We start from the raw sequence: 22,794 nt of genomic DNA, 5'->3' as shown, positions 1-22,794 counted from the left end.
CCCGCACCACCACACACCCGCACGGCGCCGCGCCGCACCAGAGCCCACGGGGCCGCGCCCCACCTCCACGCCTTTCATCACGGTTCCTCCCTCCCGGTCTCACTCTACCCACACTGCCAGAGTCCTCCTCTCTTTGCACAACCAGGGGCAACCAAGTTGCCACCCCGAGCCCTGATCCGTCCCATTCTCCTCCAGGGACCCTCACAAACTCACTGGGCTGCACCAGGAAGACCCGATGCATGGCACCACATGCTCCCGACGCGCGCCCTATAGTCTCTTGAGGCCCCGCTTGGCCGCAGTGGCCTTCCAACTCCGCCGCTCCTGCCACGCTAGGACCCCCGCCAACACCAGGTCCACCAACGCCCGCGCCAGCACTAGCACCAGCAGCACCAGTCTCCCCCTCCGCCGCCACCACCACCACCACCACCAGTCCCTCCATCACCACACCGCGTCGGGGCACCATCGCCCAGAGCAGGGAAGTTCTCCACCATCAGCACCACCCACCCCACCACCAAGTCCACCACCAAGTCCACCACCACGATCACCAGCAGGACCAAGTCCGCCACCAGCGCACCAGCTTGGCATCATTGCCAACGGTACCGAAGTCCTCCACGATCACCACCCCCCACCCCCACCGCCACCACCGCCACCTCCACCATCACCACCACCGCCACCTCCAACATCGCCACCACCAACAACTCCACCACCACCGCCACCTCGACCATCGCCACCACCACCACCACCAACAACAACTCCACCACCACCGCCACCTCCAGCACCAGCACCACCACCATCACCAGCAGGACAAGTCCACCGCCAGCTCACCAGCATGGGCATCATTGCCAACAGTACCGAAGTCCTCCACGATCACCACCCCCACCACCCCCGCCACCACCGCCACCACCACCAGCTCCACCACCACCACCGCCACCTCCACCACCACCACCACCACCATCACCAGCAGGGACCAAGTCCACCGCCAGCTCAGCAGCATGGGCATCATTGCCAACGGTACCGAAGTCCTCCACGATCACCACCCCCGCCACCCCCGCCACCCCCGCCACCCCCGCCACCACCTCCACCAACTCCACCAGCTCCACCAACACCAGCTCCACCACCAAGTCCACCATCACCACACCGCGTCGGGCACCATCGCCAACACTCCTGGAGTCCATCACCACCGCCGCCTGCCACCGGGACCGTGCACACCATCGCCACAGCAGCCCGCGCACCGGCACCAAGAGCACCGAGGTCAACCCCCAGCACCAGCAGCAGCAGCACCAAGTCGTCCTCCACCAGCAACACAAGCACCAGCACAGCCTGCACCTCCAGCCCCACCAGCCCCTCCTGCCCCAACATCCCCTCACGGTTCCCCTGCCTGCACGCCCCCTCCTCTCCAAGTCCTCACTGGTCAATGATCCTGTGTGGCATTTGTCCCTTTGGCCTCTCTGAATCTCAAGCCCAGGACGCCCCCTGACGCATGACTGGCTGTCCCGATGACAGGTGATCGAAGTCTCGGGGGCGGTGGAATCCCTCACCCCGTTGGGACGGCTCCTAGACCCGGGCCCGCCCTCTCTCTGTGTCTCCCTTCGGCCTGCCCGCCGGCCTGCTTCCCACCCCACGCCCCCCACACCCCACCCCTTGGCCTGACCACCTTGCAGCACCGCACAGCAGTCTCCCCCCCGCGCACCTCCTCCGCCACGGTCCTGTCCCGCCACGGGGGCCTCCAGCTCTCTTGCACCGGGGCCCGCTCCCCCAGCACTTGCCACGCGCAGCTCCTGCCAGCCTCCAGGCTGGACCCCTCCCACCCACCCCCCACCCCCATCGCTCACATTCTCGGCTGGCAGTCCCGGCCTCCCACACGCCTCCTCAGGCACACTCGTGCTCTCTCCCCTCCCCTACCTCAGAGCTCACCCTCCCGCACAGGTGCTCACGTCCATGCCTGGCATGGCGCCGGGGAAGGAGCTCTTCCCCCGCCCCACCGAAGCCTCTGCAGACACCCTGCCCGACTGTCCAGCCGCACTCTGGACCGGTCCCGCAAGCCCCACACCTCCCCGCGCCGGGCACCCCACCCACACACCCGGGCTGCCCCCGGCCCTCCCCTCCTTCTGGGATCCTCCCTCGCTCTATGCCCTGACCCCCGTGGGAGGCCACCCACGTGAGTAAACACCTTCATCCCGCGGCATCCCCCACCACACACGCTCCACACACACCCCCCCACACACGCTCACACCCACACACCCCACACGCATCCAGACACACCCCCACACGCTCACACCACACACACACACACACACACACCCACACACCCACAGAAGCAATGGCGCTGAGGGAAGTTCCCGTGGTGATGGTCAGCGCCCGGCTGCCCACAGCGGCTCCTTTCCACCGCTGGGACGACCTTGCCCCAACCCAGCCAGTGTGGTGCCGCGGCAGGTTTGGCCGGTGCACGGGCTGTCCGCTTGGGCTCCTGAAGGAGACAATCTCTGAACAGACAGCAGACCCGTGGCGGACAGAGGCGTGCAAGTGTTTCTGGGAAGGAGACCGTGGTCTGCGATTTAGCTGGAGGAGCACCCGGACAAGACGACGGGCACAGGGCTGGAGACAGGGCTGGAGTAGCTCCTGGCTAGGTGTCGGCTAAGGCGCCAGTGGGAAAACCTTCAACGGGCAAACTCGGCCGTGGGCCTGCGCGGTGGCGGTCGGGGCTGGGGGGAGGTGGAAGGCGTTCCAGGGAACACGCTTGCCACTTTGCCGTGGGACTCAAGGGATGGGTGATGCGATTTCAAGAACCTGTTGGCTACAAGTCCACCGTCTGTCTCCGGTGTGCCTCCACGCCCTCCCCCTGCTTGGCTGTTGGGTTTTCCCCACCGGCCTCCCGAATCTTCCTGCTGTCTCTCCCCTGCACTGCCCGTCGGTTCTGCTTCGTGATCGTGCACGCGTCCACGTTCGCTCTCCCAACTCCACATCCCCGGCGCAACCGTGCCGCTCTCTGCTCGTGGTGGCCGGGAAGCTGGACCGAGCGGTGGCTGGCCCGAGGGGCGAGGGAAGGGACCAGGGGCTCCAGCAGGTGTCCCGACGCAAAGAGGCAGATCGCTCACCCTGCCCCGACCTCTTCCCCCTCCGACCCCTCCACCCCCCCCGGCCCGCTTCCCCGCGGCACTCAGTAGCACCTCCGGAAGGAGCAAGGGGTGGCTTGTCAGGGGTGGCGGGGTTTCTCCTGCGCCAGCAGTGCAGCCGGAGAGTCCAAGCCCCTGCGGTGGCCGGACGTTGCGGGCGTCTGTGGGTGGGCCCCGCGTGAGGACAGAGGGTATCGCGCGCGCGCGTGCGCGCGGCCTCTCGGGTTTGGGACGGAGGAAGAGGGGGGAGCCATGCGAGCGCCCAGGCGAGGCGCCGACGCGCTGCCGTTGGGCGGCCGGCCCGCTGGCGAGGCCAAAAGGGTTGGGCTGGCCGAGGCGACAGGGCAAGGCTTGGGGCTCGGCCGTGCGCCTGGCCTTGTCTGGGCCCCGAGGCCGTGGGGCTAGCCGCGAGGCAAGGGAGAAGCCAGCCAGCTTCGGCTAAAAGGGGTGCGGATGCGCTGGGGAGAGGTCGGAGAGGCCGAGAGGAAGAAGAAAGGCTTCCCTGACCGGGAATCGAACCCGGGCCGCGGCGGTGAGAGCGCCGAATCCTAACCACTAGACCACCAGGGAGCGTCGGGCTCTGCGCCTGGCCCGCCGCGCCCTGGGCGCAGCGCCTCCAGACCACCCCGTCGCCTCCGCTTTGGCTCCAAGGGCCCCTGCCTGGCCACGGCCAGCCGCCCGCCCGCTCCGCCCTACCAACCCACCCGCCCTGCCGGCAGCACCCTCAAAACGCTGCGCACCTCCTTCCCTCCCTCACACACGCGCTCAGCCTCGGGCCACGCTCCGGCTCCGGGCTCTCGGCTCCCGGCTCCCGGCTCCCATCGGGCCTGGGCACGAGGGCCCTGGAGCCGTGCAAAAGGTTGGCCAGCTGCGTTGGCCGGGAATCGAACCCGGGTCAACTGCTTGGAAGGCAGCTATGCTCACCACTATACCACCAACGCTGCACAGCCCCGGCCGCCCCGAGACGCCGGCGCACGCTTCGCAGAGGCGCCTTCACGCCTTCTCGCCGCCGCCTGGGCCGCCTGGCGCCGCCCTGCCCCGACGTGCCGCCGGTCGGCAGCTCTGCGCTGCCGCAGGCGCCGAGCAGCGGCCGGCCCCAGCCCCAGCCCGCAGCCCCCAGCGCCAGCCCCAGCCCCAGCCGCAGCCCCAGCGCCAGGCCCAGCCCCGCCAGCACGACGCCGCTGTGCGGCTCCGCAGGCCCGACCGCCCGCCGCCCGCCTCTGGGGGGCGCTCTGGGCCGCCGTGCCGCTCCCCCGGCCCTCGGCTGCCGGCCGGGCATTCCCCGCCCCGCGAGACACGCTGCCCTCCGGCGACCCGCTCGCGCTCGCCCGGGCCCTTCTCCGCGGAGTGCCCGGCGAGGCCACATCCCGCACCCACAGAGGACCCGACCCAGCCGCCGCCCACCCGTCCCCTCCCCCGCGCCCATCCAGCACCGGGGCAGCGTCGCGTCGCCGAGGAGCCCGTTGCGGCCAGTCACTCGTCAGGCGCCGGGGGCACGACAGGAGGCCCTGGCTGGGCCGTGGTGACCCGGCACGCGCGCGCGCGCGCGCCCGGGGTCCACGAGGAAGGCAAAGGGGTGGGGGCGCTCGACGGTGGGCAAGCCGGGCACCCGTCGTCGCCCCCGCGCTTCTCGCCGGACGCGCGAGGGAGGAGAAGGGCCCTGGGGGCAAGCGTTTGGACAGAGCGGCGGTGGCGCCGGCGACCAAAAAGGGCGTCTTGCCTCCCCCGTCGGGGAATCGAACCCCGGTCTCCCGCGTGACAGGCGGGGGATACTCACCACTATACTAACGAGGACGGCGGCGGCGGGCCCACCCGGGCGCCCGACCCCCTCTCCGCCTGCCCGCCCACGCCTACCCCTGCCCTCGACGCCCTGCCTTACGCAGGCGCCCGCCACGTGCCACACCCGACCGGGACCCCAAACCAACCGCGCCAGCCCGCACAGCAGCCCCTCCCAGCCCGACTCGGAGTGGACCCCAGGCCCGGGCCCCGGACCCGGACGGCGCGGAACACTCCGAGTGCGCCGGCGCCTAGGGCCTGCCCGGCGCGGATCGCGCAGGGAGAAGAGGCCCGAGCGGGCAAGCAAGGATGCGAGCAGAGGAGGACGGGCGCCCCGGATGGGCAGGGGCGGAGGAGGGAGGGCGGCGAGGACCTAGTGGGGGTGGGGGGTGGGGGGTGGGGGGCGGCGGCGGCGGCCAGACAGGCTGGGCCGACGCCGGTCTCTGGGTGCGGGGGCCGCGATGTGCGAGGGGGCGGGGCGGCGCGGGGCGAGGGCGGCGGCGACGGCGCGGCGGCGGCGCGGGGCGCGGCGCCAGGCGAGGCGGCTGGCGCTGCTCCTGGTCGGCCGGGGCGCGCGTCCCTCGTCCCTTGCGCGCCCACACAGCCGCCAGCCGCCGCCAGCGTTCGCGCCGGGGTCCCAGCCAGGCGAGCGGCGACGCGCCCAGGCCCGCCGTCAGGATGGCCGAGCGGTCTAAGGCGCTGCGTTCAGGTCGCAGTCTCCCCTGGAGGCGTGGGTTCGAATCCCACTCCTGACACGCCCACCTTTTGGCCCGCCCCCACCAGGGCACCGGACCCCGGCGGGCCTGGAGCCACGCCCTATCGCAAGCCCGCTCCTGCCTGGCCCGCCGCTCCGGCCTTGCGCCCCTAGCACAAAGGGCCCAGTGCCGAGCCCTGACGCCTCGACGCTCCTGGCCCCAGGCTTGGCGCACACACGCCCTCCCCCACCAGGTCACGCGCCTTTCCCGCCCGATCCCACGCCCACCCCCGCAGGCCTGGGCCACTTGGCAGCACGTCTCTCCTCACCTGCTTTCCGGGGGCTGCGTTTTCCTTCCTTCTCCCTCGGGCTCCCGCTCCCGCTCCACTCCCCGCGGCCCCCCTGCAGACCAGCCGGCGGCGCAAATGCCCAAAGCCCTCCGCATTCCGTTCTCCACCAGACTGGTGCCTGCTGAAGAGCGCCTCGCTCTCAGAGCCGTGCACTCCCGCCACCAGGAGCACACCGTCCCACAGAGAGCCCGTCCGTCCTTTCCGCCGGCCCCCATTCCCTTCTCTCCACACCCTCCTCAGGTGGCCCGAGGTGCCCACGACGATTTGCCACCTTGATGACGCTTTACCCTGCCCACACCTGCCTGCCCTCCCTCCCGGGACCCAGGCTGCCCAGCCACCTGCTCGCCGGCCCACGACAGGGCCCTCCCTTCAGTGGGCCTGGCCCGGGGAGTCCAGCCCGGGCAGGTGGCTCCCGTGAGCCGCTGAGCCCAAGGAAGCCCTGGATCCCCAGGCCACCCACCTGGGCGCCCCAGCGCATCTCCGCGCCGGCAGCCGCTGCCCGGCCGGGACCCGAGGACCCCAGCGCGCTCCCTCACCGCGCTGTCGGCCAGCTAGCCAGCAGCCACTCTGCCGGAGCGCTCCCGCCAGCCAAGGTCGCGCTCTTGCCTCACAACCACCGCCGCCCTCCCCCACGCCCCCCCGCCCCCCCGCCGAGCTGGCCCCCGAGGGAGCGCTGCGCGCCCGAGCTCACACACCTCGCTTCGCTCTCCTGGCCTGAGCGGCTACCTCGGCGGCGCCGGCGGCGCTACGGGGCCTCCATCTCCTACACACGACACACGCGCCCGCCCACACCCACACCCACACACCCACCCCGCGACAGCCCACCCCACGGCACCGCACGTGCGCACACAACCGGAGCTCCGGTCCGCCGCCCCGCCCCGCCCTCGCACCCTCTGCCCCGGCCAGGAAGCCCTCGGCCAAAGGGGCTTTGGGTGGCGGCTGAGAGGAGCCGCGGAAGGCCACGGCCGTGCTCAGCCGCGCCTGCCACAGCCTCCCCCGCGCTGGGTGGGATTCGGGCGCTGGCCAGCCTGGGTCCGGCTCCCGGCTGCCCCTGGCCACCCCGGCAGGGCAGCGTCTCGCCGCGGCCCTCGACCGAGGAGAAAGCACCGCAGGAGCCTAGTCGGCCGGCGTGCGTCCCCGCCGCGCTCGGCCCGTCTGCGCCGCTCGCTAGGGCTCGGGGACGTGCCTGGAGCCTCTGTCCCACACCGCGCGTCCGCCTCCTGCTCAAACGAAGCCGATGCTCCGAACAGGCCGGACCCGGGTCTGGCCGCCGCTGGGGAGCGCCGCTGGGGAAGCCGTCTGGGGGAGCGGCGCCATCGGTGCATGGGTGGTTCAGTGGTAGAATTCTCGCCTGCCACGCGGGAGGCCCGGGTTCGATTCCCGGCCCATGCAGCGCGCCGTCCCCTTTTGGCCGGCCCTGCAGCCCCAGCGCGCCCCCCGGCTTCCTCTGGCCCCACGCTCAAGGCGCCTGGCCTAAACCAGCTCCGCTCCGGACCAGGCCGGAGCCCGCCCCTGCCCTTCCTCTCCGTCTCTCTCGCCCAGCGGACCAAACTCCACCCAGCGCCGAGGCCCCTGGCCCGCCCACACGCCTCCCTTGCCCCTTTTCTCTCAGGACCCTGAGCACCCCGCTTCGCTCACCCCGCTTCCCTTCCAGCGAGGCTCCCCCGCACCACCACACACCCGCACGGCGCCGCGCCGCACCAGAGCCACGGGCCGCGCCCCACCTCCACGCCTTCATCACGGTTCCTCCCTCCCGGTCTCACTCTACCCACACTGCCAGAGTCCTCCTCTCTTTGCACAACCAGGGCAACCAAGTTGCCACCCCCGAGCCCTGATCCGTCCCATTCTCCTCCAGGGACCCTCACAAACTCACTGGGCTGCACCAGGAAGACCCGATGCATGGCACCACATGCTCCCGACGCGCGCCCTATAGTCTCTTGAGGCCCCGCTTGGCCGCAGTGGCCTTCCAACTCCGCCGCTCCTGCCACGCTAGGACCCCCGCCAACACCAGGTCCACCAACGCCCGCGCCAGCACTAGCACCAGCAGCACCAGTCTCCCCCTCCGCCGCCACCACCACCACCACCACCAGTCCTCCATCACCACACCGCGTCGGGCACCATCGCCCAGAGCAGGGAAGTTCTCCACCATCAGCACCACCCACCCCACCACCAAGTCCACCACCAAGTCCACCACCACGATCACCAGCAGGACCAAGTCCGCCACCAGCGCACCAGCTTGGCATCATTGCCAACGGTACCGAAGTCCTCCACGATCACCACCCCCACCCCCACCGCCACCACCGCCACCTCCACCATCACCAACACCGCCACCTCCAACATCGCCACCACCAACAACTCCACCACCACCGCCACCTCCAGCACCAGCACCACCACCATCACCAGCAGGACCAAGTCCACCGCCAGCTCACCAGCATGGGCATCATTGCCAACAGTACCGAAGTCCTCCACGATCACCACCCCCACCACCCCCCGCCACCACCGCCACCACCACCAGCTCCACCACCACCACCGCCACCTCCACCACCACCACCACCACCATCACCAGCAGGACCAAGTCCACCCGCCAGCTCAGCAGCATGGGCATCATTGCCAACGGTACCGAAGTCCTCCACGATCACCACCCCCGCCACCCCCGCCACCCCCCGCCACCCCCCGCCACCACCTCCACCAACTCCACCAGCTCCACCAACACCAGCTCCACCACCAAGTCCACCATCACCACACCGCGTCGGGCACCATCGCCAACACTCCTGGAGTCCATCACCACCGCCGCCGCCACCGGGACCGTGCACACCATCGCCACAGCAGCCCGCGCACCGGCACCAAGAGCACCGAGGTCAACCCCCAGCACCAGCAGCAGCAGCACCAAGTCGTCCTCCACCAGCAACACAAGCACCAGCACAGCCTGCACCTCCAGCCCCACCAGCCCCTCCTGCCCCAACATCCCCTCACGGTTCCCCTGCCTGCACGCCCCCTCCTCTCCAAGTCCTCACTGGTCAATGATCCTGTGTGGCATTTGTCCCTTTGGCCTCTCTGAATCTCAAGCCCAGGACGCCCCCTGACGCATGACTGGCTGTCCCGATGACAGGTGATCGAAGTCTCGGGGGCGGTGGAATCCCTCACCCCCGTTGGGACGGCTCCTAGACCCGGGCCCGCCCTCTCTCTGTGTCTCCCTTCGGCCTGCCCGCCGGCCTGCTTCCCACCCACGCCCCCCCACACCCCACCCCTTGGCCTGACCACCTTGCAGCACCGCACAGCAGTCTCCCCCCGCGCACCTCCTCCGCCACGGTCCTGTCCCGCCACGGGGGCCTCCAGCTCTCTTGCACCGGGGCCCGCTCCCCAGCACTTGCCACGCGCAGCTCCTGCCAGCCTCCAGGCTGGACCCCTCCCACCCACCCCCCCACCCCCATCGCTCACATTCTCGGCTGGCAGTCCCGGCCTCCCACACGCTCCTCAGGCACACTCGTGCTCTCTCCCCTCCCCTACCTCAGAGCTCACCCTCCCGCACAGGTGCTCACGTCCATGCCTGGCATGGCGCCGGGGAAGGAGCTCTTCCCCCGCCCCACCGAAGCCTCTGCAGACACCCTGCCCGACTGTCCAGCCGCACTCTGGACCGGTCCCGCAAGCCCCACACCTCCCCGCGCCGGGCACCCCCACCCACACACCCGGGCTGCCCCCGGCCCTCCCCTCCTTCTGGGATCCTCCTCGCTCTATGCCCTGACCCCCGTGGGAGGCCACCCACGTGAGTAAACACCTTCATCCCGCGGCATCCCCCACCACACACGCTCCACACACACCCCCCCCACACACGCTCACACCCCACACACCCCACACACACCCCCACACGCACCCAGACACACCCCCCACACGCTCACACCACACACACACACACACACACACACCCACACACCCACAGAAGCAATGGCGCTGAGGGAAGTTCCCGTGGTGATGGTCAGCGCCCGGCTGCCCACAGCGGCTCCTTTCCACCGCTGGGACGACCTTGCCCCAACCCAGCCAGTGTGGTGCCGCGGCAGGTTTGGCCGGTGCACGGGCTGTCCGCTTGGGCTCCTGAAGGAGACAATCTCTGAACAGACAGCAGACCCGTGGCGGACAGAGGCGTGCAAGTGTTTCTGGGAAGGAGACCGTGGTCTGCGATTTAGCTGGAGGAGCACCCGGACAAGACGACGGGCACAGGGCTGGAGACAGGGCTGGAGTAGCTCCTGGCTAGGTGTCGGCTAAGGCGCCAGTGGGAAAACCTTCAACGGGCAAACTCGGCCGTGGGCCTGCGCGGTGGCGGTCGGGGCTGGGGGAGGTGGAAGGCGTTCCAGGGAACACGCTTGCCACTTTGCCGTGGGACTCAAGGGATGGGTGATGCGATTTCAAGAACCTGTTGGCTACAAGTCCACCGTCTGTCTCCGGTGTGCCTCCACCCCCTCCCCCTGCTTGGCTGTTGGGTTTTCCCCACCGGCCTCCCGAATCTTCCTGCTGTCTCTCCTGCACTGCCCGTCGGTTCTGCTTCGTGCACGCGTCCACGTTCGCTCTCCCAACTCCACATCCCCGGCGCAACCGTGCCGCTCTCTGCTCGTGGTGGCCGGGAAGCTGGACCGAGCGGTGGCTGGCCCGAGGGCGAGGGAAGGGACCAGGGGCTCCAGCAGGTGTCCCGACGCAAAGAGGCAGATCGCTCACCCTGCCCCGACCTCTTCCCCCTCCGACCCCCCACCCCCCCGGCCCGCTTCCCCGCACCGTCAGCACTCAGTAGCACCTCCGGAAGGAGCAAGGGGTGGCTTGTCAGGGGTGGCGGGGTTTCTCCTGGCGGCAGCAGTGCAGCCGGAGAGTCCAAGCCCCTGCGGTGGCCGGACGTGCGGGCGTCTGTGGGTGGCCCCGCGTGAGGACAGAGGGTATCGCGCGCGCGCGCGCGCGTGCGCGCGGCCTCTCGGGTTTGGGACGGAGGAAGAGGGGGAGCCATGCGAGCGCCCAGGCGAGGCGCCGACGCGCTGCCGTTGGGCGGCCGGCCCGCTGGCGAGGCCAAAAGGGTTGGGCTGGCCGAGGCGACAGGGCAAGGCTTGGGCTCGGCCGTGCGCCTGGCCTTGTCTGGGCCCCGAGGCCGTGGGGCTAGCCGCGAGGCAAGGGAGAAGCCAGCCAGCTTCGGCTAAAAGGGGTGCGGATGCGCTGGGGAGAGGTCGGGAGGCCGAGAGGAAGAAGAAAGGCTTCCCTGACCGGGAATCGAACCCGGGCCGCGGCGGTGAGAGCGCCGAATCCTAACCACTAGACCACCAGGGAGCGTCGGGCTCTGCGCCTGGCCCGCGCGCCCTGGGCGCAGCGCCTCCAGACCACCCCGTCGCCTCCGCTTTGGCTCCAAGGCCCCTGCCTGGCCACGGCCAGCCGCCCGCCCGCCCTACCAACCCACCCGCCCTGCCGGCAGCACCCTCAAAACGCTGCGCACCTCCTTCCCTCCCTCACACACGCGCTCAGCCTCGGGCCACGCTCCGGCTCCGGGCTCTCGGCTCCCGGCTCCCGGCTCCCATCGGGCCTGGGCACGAGGGCCCTGGAGCCGTGCAAAAGGTTGGCCAGCTGCGTTGGCCGGGAATCGAACCCGGGTCAACTGCTTGGAAGGCAGCTATGCTCACCACTATACCACCAACGCTGCACAGCCCCGGCCGCCCCGAGACGCCGGCGCACGCTTCGCAGAGGCGCCTTCACGCCTTCTCGCCGCCGCCTGGGCCGCCTGGCGCCGCCCTGCCCCGACGTGCCGCCGGTCGGCAGCTCTGCGCTGCCGCAGGCGCCAGCAGCGGCCGCCCCAGCCCCAGCCCCAGCCCCAGCGCCAGCCCCAGCCCCAGCCCCAGCGCCAGGCCCAGCCCCGCCAGCACGACGCCGCTGTGCGGCTCCGCAGGCCCGACCGCCCGCCGCCCGCCTCTGGGGGGCGCTCTGGCCGCCGTGCCGCTCCCCCGGCCCTCGGCTGCCGGCCGGGCATTCCCCGCCCCGCGAGACACGCTGCCCTCCGGCGACCCGCTCGCCCGGGCCCTTCTCCGCGGAGTGCCCGGCGAGGCCACATCCCGCACCCACAGAGGACCCGACCCAGCCGCCGCCCACCCCGTCCCCCGCGCCCATCCAGCACCGGGCAGCGTCGCGTCGCCGAGGAGCCCGTTGCGGCCAGTCACTCGTCAGGCGCCGGGGGCACGACAGGAGGCCCTGGCTGGGCCGTGGTGACCCCGCACGCGCGCGCGCGCGCGCCCGGGGTCACGAGGAAGGCAAAGGGGTGGGGGCGCTCGACGGTGGGCAAGCCGGGCACCCGTCGTCGCCCCGCGCTTCTCGCCGGACGCGCGAGGGAGGAGAAGGGCCCTGGGGGCAAGCGTTTGGACAGAGCGGCGGTGGCGCCGGCGACCAAAAAGGGCGTCTTGCCTCCCCGTCGGGGAATCGAACCCCGGTCTCCCGCGTGACAGGCGGGGATACTCACCACTATACTAACGAGGACGGCGGCGGCGGCCACCCGGGCGCCCGACCCCTCTCCGCCTGCCCGCCCACGCCTACCCCTGCCCTCGACGCCCTGCCTTACGCAGGCGCCCGCCACGTGCCACACCCGACCGGACCCCAAACCAACCGCGCCAGCCCGCACAGCAGCCCTCCCAGCCCGACTCGGAGTGGACCCCAGGCCCGGGCCCCGGACCCGGACGGCGCGGAACACTCCGAGTGCGCCGGCGCCTAGGGCCTGCCCGGCGCGGATCGCGCAGGGAGAAGAGGCCCGAGCGGGCAAGCAAGGATGCGAGCAGGAGGACGGGCGCCCCGGATGGGCAGGGGCGGAGGAGGGAGGGCGGCGAGGACCTAGTGGGGGTGGGGGGTGGGGGGTGGGGGGGGGCGGCGGCGGCCAGACAGGCTGGGCCGACGCCGGTCTCTGGGTGCGGGGCCGCGATGTGCGAGGGGGCGGGGCGGCGCGGGGCGAGGCGGCGGCGACGGCGGCGGCCGCGGCGGGCGCGGCGCCAGGCGAGGCGGCTGGCGCTGCTCCTGGTCGGCCGGGGCGCGCGTCCCGTCCCTTGCGCGCCCACACAGCCGCCAGCCGCCGCCAGCGTTCGCGCCGGGTCCCAGCCAGGCGAGCGGCGACGCGCCCAGGCCCGCCGTCAGGATGGCCGAGCGGTCTAAGGCGCTGCGTTCAGGTCGCAGTCTCCCCTGGAGGCGTGGGTTCGAATCCCACTCCTGACACGCCCACCTTTTGGCCCGCACCACCAGGGCACCGGACCCCGGCGGGCCTGGAGCCACGCCCTATCGCAAGCCCGCTCCTGCCTGGCCCGCCGCTCCGGCCTTGCGCCCTAGCACAAAGGGCCCAGTGCCGAGCCCTGACGCCTCGACGCTCCTGGCCCCAGGCTTGGCGCACACACGCCCTCCCCCACCAGGTCACGCGCCTTTCCCGCCCGATCCCACGCCCACCCCCGCAGGCCTGGGCCACTTGGCAGCACGTCTCTCCTCACCTGCTTTCCGGGGGCTGCGTTTTCCTTCCTTCCTCCCTCGGGCTCCCGCTCCCGCTCCACTCCCGCGGCCCCCTGCAGACCAGCCGGCGGCGCAAATGCCCAAAGCCCTCCGCATTCCGTTCTCCACCAGACTGGTGCCTGCTGAAGAGCGCCTCGCTCTCAGAGCCGTGCACTCCCGCCACCAGGAGCACACCGTCCCACAGAGAGCCCGTCCGTCCTTTCCGCCGGCCCCCATTCCCTTCTCTCCACACCCTCCTCAGGTGGCCCGAGGTGCCCACGACGATTTGCCACCTTGATGACGCTTTACCCTGCCCACACCTGCCTGCCTCCCTCCCGGGACCCAGGCTGCCCAGCCACCTGCTCGCCGGCCCACGACAGGGCCCTCCCTTCAGTGGGCCTGGCCCGGGAGTCCAGCCCGGGCAGGTGGCTCCCGTGAGCGCTGAGCCCAAGGAAGCCCTGGATCCCCAGGCCACCCACCTGGGCGCCCCAGCGCATCTCCGCGCCGGCAGCCGCTGCCCGGCCGGGACCCGAGGACCCCAGCGCGCTCCCTCACCGCGCTGTCGGCCAGCTAGCCAGCAGCCACTCTGCCGGAGCGCTCCCGCCAGCCAAGGTCGCGCTCTTGCCTCACAACCACCGCCGCCCTCCCCACGCCCCCCGCCCCCCCGCCGAGCTGGCCCCCGAGGGAGCGCTGCGCGCCCGAGCTCACACACCTCGCTTCGCTCTCCTGGCCTGAGCGGCTACTCGGCGGCGCCGGCGGCGCTACGGGGCCTCCATCTCCTACACACGACACACGCGCCCGCCCACACCCACACCCACACACCCCACCCCGCGACAGCCCACCCCACGGCACCGCACGTGCGCACACAACCGGAGCTCCGGTCCGCCGCCCCGCCCGCCCTCGCACCCTCTGCCCCGGCCAGGAAGCCCTCGGCCAAAGGGGCTTTGGGTGGCGGCTGAGAGGAGCCGCGGAAGGCCACGGCCGTGCTCAGCCGCGCCTGCCACAGCCTCCCCCGCGCTGGGTGGGATTCGGGCGCTGGCCAGCCTGGGTCCGGCTCCCGGCTGCCCCTGGCCACCCCGGCAGGGCAGCGTCTCGCCGCGGCCCTCGACCGAGGAGAAAGCACCGCAGGAGCCTAGTCGGCCGGCGTGCGTCCCCGCCGCGCTCGGCCCGTCTGCGCCGCTCGCTAGGGCTCGGGACGTGCCTGGAGCCTCTGTCCCACACCGCGCGTCCGCCTCCTGCTCAAACGAAGCCGATGCTCCGAACAGGCCCGGACCCGGGTCTGGCCGCCGCTGGGGAGCGCCGCTGGGGAAGCCGTCTGGGGAGCGGCGCCATCGGTGCATGGGTGGTTCAGTGGTAGAATTCTCGCCTGCCACGCGGGAGGCCCGGGTTCGATTCCCGGCCCATGCAGCGCGCCGTCCCCTTTTGGCCGGCCCTGCAGCCCCAGCGCGCCCCCCGGCTTCCTCTGGCCCACGCTCAAGGCGCCTGGCCTAAACCAGCTCCGCTCCGGACCAGGCCGGAGCCCGCCCCTGCCCTTCCTCTCCGTCTCTCTCGCCCAGCGGACCAAACTCCACCCAGCGCCCGAGGCCCCTGGCCCGCCCACACGCCTCCCTTGCCCCTTTTCTCTTCAGGACCCTGAGCACCCCGCTTCGCTCACCCGCTTCCCTTCCAGCGAGGCTCCCCCGCACCACCACACACCCGCACGGCGCCGCGCCGCACCAGAGCCCACGGGGCCGCGCCCCACCTCCACGCCTTTCATCACGGTTCCTCCCTCCCGGTCTCACTCTACCCACACTGCCAGAGTCCTCCTCTCTTTGCACAACCAGGGGCAACCAAGTTGCCACCCCGAGCCCTGATCCGTCCCATTCTCCTCCAGGGACCCTCACAAACTCACTGGGCTGCACCAGGAAGACCCGATGCATGGCACCACATGCTCCCGACGCGCGCCCTATAGTCTCTTGAGGCCCCGCTTGGCCGCAGTGGCCTTCCAACTCCGCCGCTCCTGCCACGCTAGGACCCCCGCCAACACCAGGTCCACCAACGCCCGCGCCAGCACTAGCACCAGCAGCACCAGTCTCCCCCTCCGCCGCCACCACCACCACCACCACCAGTCCTCCATCACCACACCGCGTCGGGCACCATCGCCCAGAGCAGGGAAGTTCTCCACCATCAGCACCACCCACCCCACCACCAAGTCCACCACCAAGTCCACCACCACGATCACCAGCAGGACCAAGTCCGCCACCAGCGCACCAGCTTGGCATCATTGCCAACGGTACCGAAGTCCTCCACGATCACCACCCCCACCCCCACCGCCACCACCGCCACCTCCACCATCACCACCACCGCCACCTCCAACATCGCCACCACCAACAACTCCACCACCACCGCCACCTCGACCATCGCCACCACCACCACCACCAACAACAACTCCACCACCACCGCCACCTCCAGCACCAGCACCACCACCATCACCAGCAGGACCAAGTCCACCGCCAGCTCACCAGCATGGGCATCATTGCCAACAGTACCGAAGTCCTCCACGATCACCACCCCCACCACCCCCGCCACCACCGCCACCACCACCAGCTCCACCACCACCACCGCCACCTCCACCACCACCACCACCACCATCACCAGCAGGACCAAGTCCACCGCCAGCTCAGCAGCATGGGCATCATTGCCAACGGTACCGAAGTCCTCCACGATCACCACCCCCGCCACCCCCGCCACCCCCGCCACCCCCGCCACCACCTCCACCAACTCCACCAGCTCCACCAACACCAGCTCCACCACCAAGTCCACCATCACCACACCGCGTCGGGCACCATCGCCAACACTCCTGGAGTCCATCACCACCGCCGCCGCCACCGGGACCGTGCACACCATCGCCACAGCAGCCCGCGCACCGGCACCAAGAGCACCGAGGTCAACCCCCAGCACCAGCAGCAGCAGCACCAAGTCGTCCTCCACCAGCAACACAAGCACCAGCACAGCCTGCACCTCCAGCCCCACCAGCCCCTCCTGCCCCAACATCCCCTCACGGTTCCCCTGCCTGCACGCCCCCTCCTCTCCAAGTCCTCACTGGTCAATGATCCTGTGTGGCATTTGTCCCTTTGGCCTCTCTGAATCTCAAGCCCAGGACGCCCCCTGACGCATGACTGGCTGTCCCGATGACAGGTGATCGAAGTCTCGGGGGCGGTGGAATCCCTCACCCCGTTGGGACGGCTCCTAGACCCGGGCCCGCCCTCTCTCTGTGTCTCCCTTCGGCCTGCCCGCCGGCCTGCTTCCCACCCACGCCCCCCACACCCCACCCCTTGGCCTGACCACCTTGCAGCACCGCACAGCAGTCTCCCCCCGCGCACCTCCTCCGCCACGGTCCTGTCCCGCCACGGGGGCCTCCAGCTCTCTTGCACCGGGGCCCGCTCCCCAGCACTTGCCACGCGCAGCTCCTGCCAGCCTCCAGGCTGGACCCCTCCCACCCACCCCCCACCCCCATCGCTCACATTCTCGGCTGGCAGTCCCGGCCTCCCACACGCTCCTCAGGCACACTCGTGCTCTCTCCCCTCCCCTACCTCAGAGCTCACCCTCCCGCACAGGTGCTCACGTCCATGCCTGGCATGGCGCCGGGGAAGGAGCTCTTCCCCCGCCCCACCGAAGCCTCTGCAGACACCCTGCCCGACTGTCCAGCCGCACTCTGGACCGGTCCCGCAAGCCCCACACCTCCCCGCGCCGGGCACCCCACCCACACACCCGGGCTGCCCCCGGCCCTCCCCTCCTTCTGGGATCCTCCTCGCTCTATGCCCTGACCCCCGTGGGAGGCCACCCACGTGAGTAAACACCTTCATCCCGCGGCATCCCCCACCACACACGCTCCACACACACCCCCCCACACACGCTCACACCCACACACCCCACACACACCCCACACGCATCCAGACACACCCCCACACGCTCACACCACACACACACACACACACACACCCACACACCCACAGAAGCAATGGCGCTGAGGGAAGTTCCCGTGGTGATGGTCAGCGCCCGGCTGCCCACAGCGGCTCCTTTCCACCGCTGGGACGACCTTGCCCCAACCCAGCCAGTGTGGTGCCGCGGCAGGTTTGGCCGGTGCACGGGCTGTCCGCTTGGGCTCCTGAAGGAGACAATCTCTGAACAGACAGCAGACCCGTGGCGGACAGAGGCGTGCAAGTGTTTCTGGGAAGGAGACCGTGGTCTGCGATTTAGCTGGAGGAGCACCCGGACAAGACGACGGGCACAGGGCTGGAGACAGGGCTGGAGTAGCTCCTGGCTAGGTGTCGGCTAAGGCGCCAGTGGGAAAACCTTCAACGGGCAAACTCGGCCGTGGGCCTGCGCGGTGGCGGTCGGGGCTGGGGGAGGTGGAAGGCGTTCCAGGGAACACGCTTGCCACTTTGCCGTGGGACTCAAGGGATGGGTGATGCGATTTCAAGAACCTGTTGGCTACAAGTCCACCGTCTGTCTCCGGTGTGCCTCCACGCCCTCCCCCTGCTTGGCTGTTGGGTTTTCCCCACCGGCCTCCCGAATCTTCCTGCTGTCTCTCCTGCACTGCCCGTCGGTTCTGCTTCGTGCACGCGTCCACGTTCGCTCTCCCAACTCCACATCCCCGGCGCAACCGTGCCGCTCTCTGCTCGTGGTGGCCGGGAAGCTGGACCGAGCGGTGGCTGGCCCGAGGGCGAGGGAAGGGACCAGGGGCTCCAGCAGGTGTCCCGACGCAAAGAGGCAGATCGCTCACCCTGCCCCGACCTCTTCCCCCTCCGACCCCCCACCCCCCCGGCCCGCTTCCCCGCACCGTCAGCACTCAGTAGCACCTCCGGAAGGAGCAAGGGGTGGCTTGTCAGGGGTGGCGGGGTTTCTCCTGGCGGCAGCAGTGCAGCCGGAGAGTCCAAGCCCCTGCGGTGGCCGGACGTGCGGGCGTCTGTGGGTGGCCCCGCGTGAGGACAGAGGGTATCGCGCGCGCGCGTGCGCGCGGCCTCTCGGGTTTGGGACGGAGGAAGAGGGGGAGCCATGCGAGCGCCCAGGCGAGGCGCCGACGCGCTGCCGTTGGGCGGCCGGCCCGCTGGCGAGGCCAAAAGGGTTGGGCTGGCCGAGGCGACAGGGCAAGGCTTGGGCTCGGCCGTGCGCCTGGCCTTGTCTGGGCCCCGAGGCCGTGGGGCTAGCCGCGAGGCAAGGGAGAAGCCAGCCAGCTTCGGCTAAAAGGGGTGCGGATGCGCTGGGGAGAGGTCGGGAGGCCGAGAGGAAGAAGAAAGGCTTCCCTGACCGGGAATCGAACCCGGGCCGCGGCGGTGAGAGCGCCGAATCCTAACCACTAGACCACCAGGGAGCGTCGGGCTCTGCGCCTGGCCCGCGCGCCCTGGGCGCAGCGCCTCCAGACCACCCCGTCGCCTCCGCTTTGGCTCCAAGGCCCCTGCCTGGCCACGGCCAGCCGCCCGCCCGCCCTACCAACCCACCCGCCCTGCCGGCAGCACCCTCAAAACGCTGCGCACCTCCTTCCCTCCCTCACACACGCGCTCAGCCTCGGGCCACGCTCCGGCTCCGGGCTCTCGGCTCCCGGCTCCCGGCTCCCATCGGGCCTGGGCACGAGGGCCCTGGAGCCGTGCAAAAGGTTGGCCAGCTGCGTTGGCCGGGAATCGAACCCGGGTCAACTGCTTGGAAGGCAGCTATGCTCACCACTATACCACCAACGCTGCACAGCCCCGGCCGCCCCGAGACGCCGGCGCACGCTTCGCAGAGGCGCCTTCACGCCTTCTCGCCGCCGCCTGGGCCGCCTGGCGCCGCCCTGCCCCGACGTGCCGCCGGTCGGCAGCTCTGCGCTGCCGCAGGCGCCAGCAGCGGCCGCCCCAGCCCCAGCCGCAGCCCCAGCGCCAGCCCCAGCCCCAGCCGCAGCCCCAGCGCCAGGCCCAGCCCCGCCAGCACGACGCCGCTGTGCGGCTCCGCAGGCCCGACCGCCCGCCGCCCGCCTCTGGGGGGCGCTCTGGCCGCCGTGCCGCTCCCCCGGCCCTCGGCTGCCGGCCGGGCATTCCCCGCCCCGCGAGACACGCTGCCCTCCGGCGACCCGCTCGCCCGGGCCCTTCTCCGCGGAGTGCCCGGCGAGGCCACATCCCGCACCCACAGAGGACCCGACCCAGCCGCCGCCCACCCCGTCCCCCGCGCCCATCCAGCACCGGGCAGCGTCGCGTCGCCGAGGAGCCCGTTGCGGCCAGTCACTCGTCAGGCGCCGGGGGCACGACAGGAGGCCCTGGCTGGGCCGTGGTGACCCCGCACGCGCGCGCGCGCGCGCCCGGGGTCACGAGGAAGGCAAAGGGGTGGGGGCGCTCGACGGTGGGCAAGCCGGGCACCCGTCGTCGCCCCGCGCTTCTCGCCGGACGCGCGAGGGAGGAGAAGGGCCCTGGGGGCAAGCGTTTGGACAGAGCGGCGGTGGCGCCGGCGACCAAAAAGGGCGTCTTGCCTCCCCGTCGGGGAATCGAACCCCGGTCTCCCGCGTGACAGGCGGGGATACTCACCACTATACTAACGAGGACGGCGGCGGCGGCCACCCGGGCGCCCGACCCCTCTCCGCCTGCCCGCCCACGCCTACCCCTGCCCTCGACGCCCTGCCTTACGCAGGCGCCCGCCACGTGCCACACCCGACCGGACCCCAAACCAACCGCGCCAGCCCGCACAGCAGCCCTCCCAGCCCGACTCGGAGTGGACCCCAGGCCCGGGCCCCGGACCCGGACGGCGCGGAACACTCCGAGTGCGCCGGCGCCTAGGGCCTGCCCGGCGCGGATCGCGCAGGGAGAAGAGGCCCGAGCGGGCAAGCAAGGATGCGAGCAGGAGGACGGGCGCCCCGGATGGGCAGGGGCGGAGGAGGGAGGGCGGCGAGGACCTAGTGGGGGTGGGGGGTGGGGGGTGGGGGGCGGCGGCGGCGGCCAGACAGGCTGGGCCGACGCCGGTCTCTGGGTGCGGGGCCGCGATGTGCGAGGGGGCGGGGCGGCGCGGGGCGAGGCGGCGGCGACGGCGGCGGCCGCGGCGGGCGCGGCGCCAGGCGAGGCGGCTGGCGCTGCTCCTGGTCGGCCGGGGCGCGCGTCCCGTCCCTTGCGCGCCCACACAGCCGCCAGCCGCCGCCAGCGTTCGCGCCGGGTCCCAGCCAGGCGAGCGGCGACGCGCCCAGGCCCGCCGTCAGGATGGCCGAGCGGTCTAAGGCGCTGCGTTCAGGTCGCAGTCTCCCCTGGAGGCGTGGGTTCGAATCCCACTCCTGACACGCCCACCTTTTGGCCCGCCCCACCAGGGCACCGGACCCCGGCGGGCCTGGAGCCACGCCCTATCGCAAGCCCGCTCCTGCCTGGCCCGCCGCTCCGGCCTTGCGCCCTAGCACAAAGGGCCCAGTGCCGAGCCCTGACGCCTCGACGCTCCTGGCCCCAGGCTTGGCGCACACACGCCCTCCCCCACCAGGTCACGCGCCTTTCCCGCCCGATCCCACGCCCACCCCCGCAGGCCTGGGCCACTTGGCAGCACGTCTCTCCTCACCTGCTTTCCGGGGGCTGCGTTTTCCTTCCTTCCTCCCTCGGGCTCCCGCTCCCGCTCCACTCCCGCGGCCCCCTGCAGACCAGCCGGCGGCGCAAATGCCCAAAGCCCTCCGCATTCCGTTCTCCACCAGACTGGTGCCTGCTGAAGAGCGCCTCGCTCTCAGAGCCGTGCACTCCCGCCACCAGGAGCACACCGTCCCACAGAGAGCCCGTCCGTCCTTTCCGCCGGCCCCCATTCCCTTCTCTCCACACCCTCCTCAGGTGGCCCGAGGTGCCCACGACGATTTGCCACCTTGATGACGCTTTACCCTGCCCACACCTGCCTGCCTCCCTCCCGGGACCCAGGCTGCCCAGCCACCTGCTCGCCGGCCCACGACAGGGCCCTCCCTTCAGTGGGCCTGGCCCGGGAGTCCAGCCCGGGCAGGTGGCTCCCGTGAGCGCTGAGCCCAAGGAAGCCCTGGATCCCCAGGCCACCCACCTGGGCGCCCCAGCGCATCTCCGCGCCGGCAGCCGCTGCCCGGCCGGGACCCGAGGACCCCAGCGCGCTCCCTCACCGCGCTGTCGGCCAGCTAGCCAGCAGCCACTCTGCCGGAGCGCTCCCGCCAGCCAAGGTCGCGCTCTTGCCTCACAACCACCGCCGCCCTCCCCACGCCCCCCGCCCCCCCGCCGAGCTGGCCCCCGAGGGAGCGCTGCGCGCCCGAGCTCACACACCTCGCTTCGCTCTCCTGGCCTGAGCGGCTACTCGGCGGCGCCGGCGGCGCTACGGGGCCTCCATCTCCTACACACGACACACGCGCCCGCCCACACCCACACCCACACACCCCACCCCGCGACAGCCCACCCCACGGCACCGCACGTGCGCACACAACCGGAGCTCCGGTCCGCCGCCCCGCCCGCCCTCGCACCCTCTGCCCCGGCCAGGAAGCCCTCGGCCAAAGGGGCTTTGGGTGGCGGCTGAGAGGAGCCGCGGAAGGCCACGGCCGTGCTCAGCCGCGCCTGCCACAGCCTCCCCCGCGCTGGGTGGGATTCGGGCGCTGGCCAGCCTGGGTCCGGCTCCCGGCTGCCCCTGGCCACCCCGGCAGGGCAGCGTCTCGCCGCGGCCCTCGACCGAGGAGAAAGCACCGCAGGAGCCTAGTCGGCCGGCGTGCGTCCCCGCCGCGCTCGGCCCGTCTGCGCCGCTCGCTAGGGCTCGGGACGTGCCTGGAGCCTCTGTCCCACACCGCGCGTCCGCCTCCTGCTCAAACGAAGCCGATGCTCCGAACAGGCCCGGACCCGGGTCTGGCCGCCGCTGGGGAGCGCCGCTGGGGAAGCCGTCTGGGGAGCGGCGCCATCGGTGCATGGGTGGTTCAGTGGTAGAATTCTCGCCTGCCACGCGGGAGGCCCGGGTTCGATTCCCGGCCCATGCAGCGCGCCGTCCCCTTTTGGCCGGCCCTGCAGCCCCAGCGCGCCCCCCGGCTTCCTCTGGCCCACGCTCAAGGCGCCTGGCCTAAACCAGCTCCGCTCCGGACCAGGCCGGAGCCCGCCCCTGCCCTTCCTCTCCGTCTCTCTCGCCCAGCGGACCAAACTCCACCCAGCGCCCGAGGCCCCTGGCCCGCCCACACGCCTCCCTTGCCCCTTTTCTCTTCAGGACCCTGAGCACCCCGCTTCGCTCACCCGCTTCCCTTCCAGCGAGGCTCCCCCGCACCACCACACACCCGCACGGCGCCGCGCCGCACCAGAGCCCACGGGGCCGCGCCCCACCTCCACGCCTTTCATCACGGTTCCTCCCTCCCGGTCTCACTCTACCCACACTGCCAGAGTCCTCCTCTCTTTGCACAACCAGGGGCAACCAAGTTGCCACCCCG

General features: G+C 71.6%; 2 protein-coding genes and 14 non-coding genes across 16 annotated transcripts in view; 8 read left to right on the top strand and 8 right to left on the bottom strand.

Moving 5' to 3' along the window:
- Positions 1-1,477, top strand: part of LOC135364680 (uncharacterized) — a 1,991-nt gene extending 514 nt beyond the window's left edge. Inside the window, exons 2-5 of the mRNA XM_064593571.1 lie at positions 379-448; positions 495-808; positions 850-971; positions 1,021-1,477. Of these exons, the coding sequence (XP_064449641.1) occupies positions 379-448; positions 495-808; positions 850-971; positions 1,021-1,477 (963 nt within the window). The remainder of the gene's footprint in view (positions 1-378; positions 449-494; positions 809-849; positions 972-1,020) is intronic.
- A 2,134-nt stretch (positions 1,478-3,611) lies between these two features.
- Positions 3,612-3,683, bottom strand: TRNAE-CUC (transfer RNA glutamic acid (anticodon CUC)). The gene has a single exon. It is a non-coding gene; the product is annotated as a tRNA-Glu (tRNA).
- Positions 3,684-3,982: 299 nt separating this feature from the next.
- TRNAG-UCC (transfer RNA glycine (anticodon UCC)) lies at positions 3,983-4,054 on the bottom strand. Its single transcript has one exon. It is a non-coding gene; the product is annotated as a tRNA-Gly (tRNA).
- Positions 4,055-5,561: 1,507 nt separating this feature from the next.
- TRNAL-CAG (transfer RNA leucine (anticodon CAG)) lies at positions 5,562-5,644 on the top strand. The gene has a single exon. It is a non-coding gene; the product is annotated as a tRNA-Leu (tRNA).
- A 1,610-nt stretch (positions 5,645-7,254) lies between these two features.
- TRNAG-GCC (transfer RNA glycine (anticodon GCC)) lies at positions 7,255-7,325 on the top strand. The gene has a single exon. It is a non-coding gene; the product is annotated as a tRNA-Gly (tRNA).
- Positions 7,326-11,162: 3,837 nt separating this feature from the next.
- Positions 11,163-11,234, bottom strand: TRNAE-CUC (transfer RNA glutamic acid (anticodon CUC)). The gene has a single exon. It is a non-coding gene; the product is annotated as a tRNA-Glu (tRNA).
- Positions 11,235-11,526: 292 nt separating this feature from the next.
- TRNAG-UCC (transfer RNA glycine (anticodon UCC)) lies at positions 11,527-11,598 on the bottom strand. Its single transcript has one exon. It is a non-coding gene; the product is annotated as a tRNA-Gly (tRNA).
- A 755-nt stretch (positions 11,599-12,353) lies between these two features.
- Positions 12,354-12,425, bottom strand: TRNAD-GUC (transfer RNA aspartic acid (anticodon GUC)). Its single transcript has one exon. It is a non-coding gene; the product is annotated as a tRNA-Asp (tRNA).
- A 435-nt stretch (positions 12,426-12,860) lies between these two features.
- On the top strand, positions 12,861-20,194 carry LOC135364679 (basic proline-rich protein-like). The gene is made up of 6 exons (XM_064593570.1): positions 12,861-13,065; positions 15,583-15,649; positions 15,694-15,903; positions 15,946-16,065; positions 16,108-16,208; positions 19,137-20,194. The coding sequence occupies exons 1-6, from the start codon at positions 12,861-12,863 to the stop codon at positions 20,192-20,194; spliced, it is 1,761 nt and encodes a 586-aa protein (XP_064449640.1).
- TRNAL-CAG (transfer RNA leucine (anticodon CAG)) lies at positions 13,066-13,148 on the top strand. Its single transcript has one exon. It is a non-coding gene; the product is annotated as a tRNA-Leu (tRNA).
- TRNAG-GCC (transfer RNA glycine (anticodon GCC)) lies at positions 14,749-14,819 on the top strand. The gene has a single exon. It is a non-coding gene; the product is annotated as a tRNA-Gly (tRNA).
- Positions 18,694-18,765, bottom strand: TRNAE-CUC (transfer RNA glutamic acid (anticodon CUC)). Its single transcript has one exon. It is a non-coding gene; the product is annotated as a tRNA-Glu (tRNA).
- On the bottom strand, positions 19,058-19,129 carry TRNAG-UCC (transfer RNA glycine (anticodon UCC)). The gene has a single exon. It is a non-coding gene; the product is annotated as a tRNA-Gly (tRNA).
- On the bottom strand, positions 19,891-19,962 carry TRNAD-GUC (transfer RNA aspartic acid (anticodon GUC)). The gene has a single exon. It is a non-coding gene; the product is annotated as a tRNA-Asp (tRNA).
- Positions 20,195-20,602: 408 nt separating the features above from the next.
- TRNAL-CAG (transfer RNA leucine (anticodon CAG)) lies at positions 20,603-20,685 on the top strand. Its single transcript has one exon. It is a non-coding gene; the product is annotated as a tRNA-Leu (tRNA).
- A 1,600-nt stretch (positions 20,686-22,285) lies between these two features.
- Positions 22,286-22,356, top strand: TRNAG-GCC (transfer RNA glycine (anticodon GCC)). The gene has a single exon. It is a non-coding gene; the product is annotated as a tRNA-Gly (tRNA).
- Positions 22,357-22,794: the final 438 nt, after the last annotated feature.

Source organism: Mirounga angustirostris, unplaced genomic scaffold, assembly GCF_029215605.1.
Source record: "Mirounga angustirostris isolate CCGP_5_RB_7025 unplaced genomic scaffold, mMirAng1.0.hap1 SCAF_6, whole genome shotgun sequence".
Lineage (NCBI taxonomy): Eukaryota > Metazoa > Chordata > Mammalia > Carnivora > Phocidae > Mirounga > Mirounga angustirostris.
Note: the sequence above shows the minus strand (reverse complement) of the source record. Positions and strands in the feature narration are given on the sequence as shown.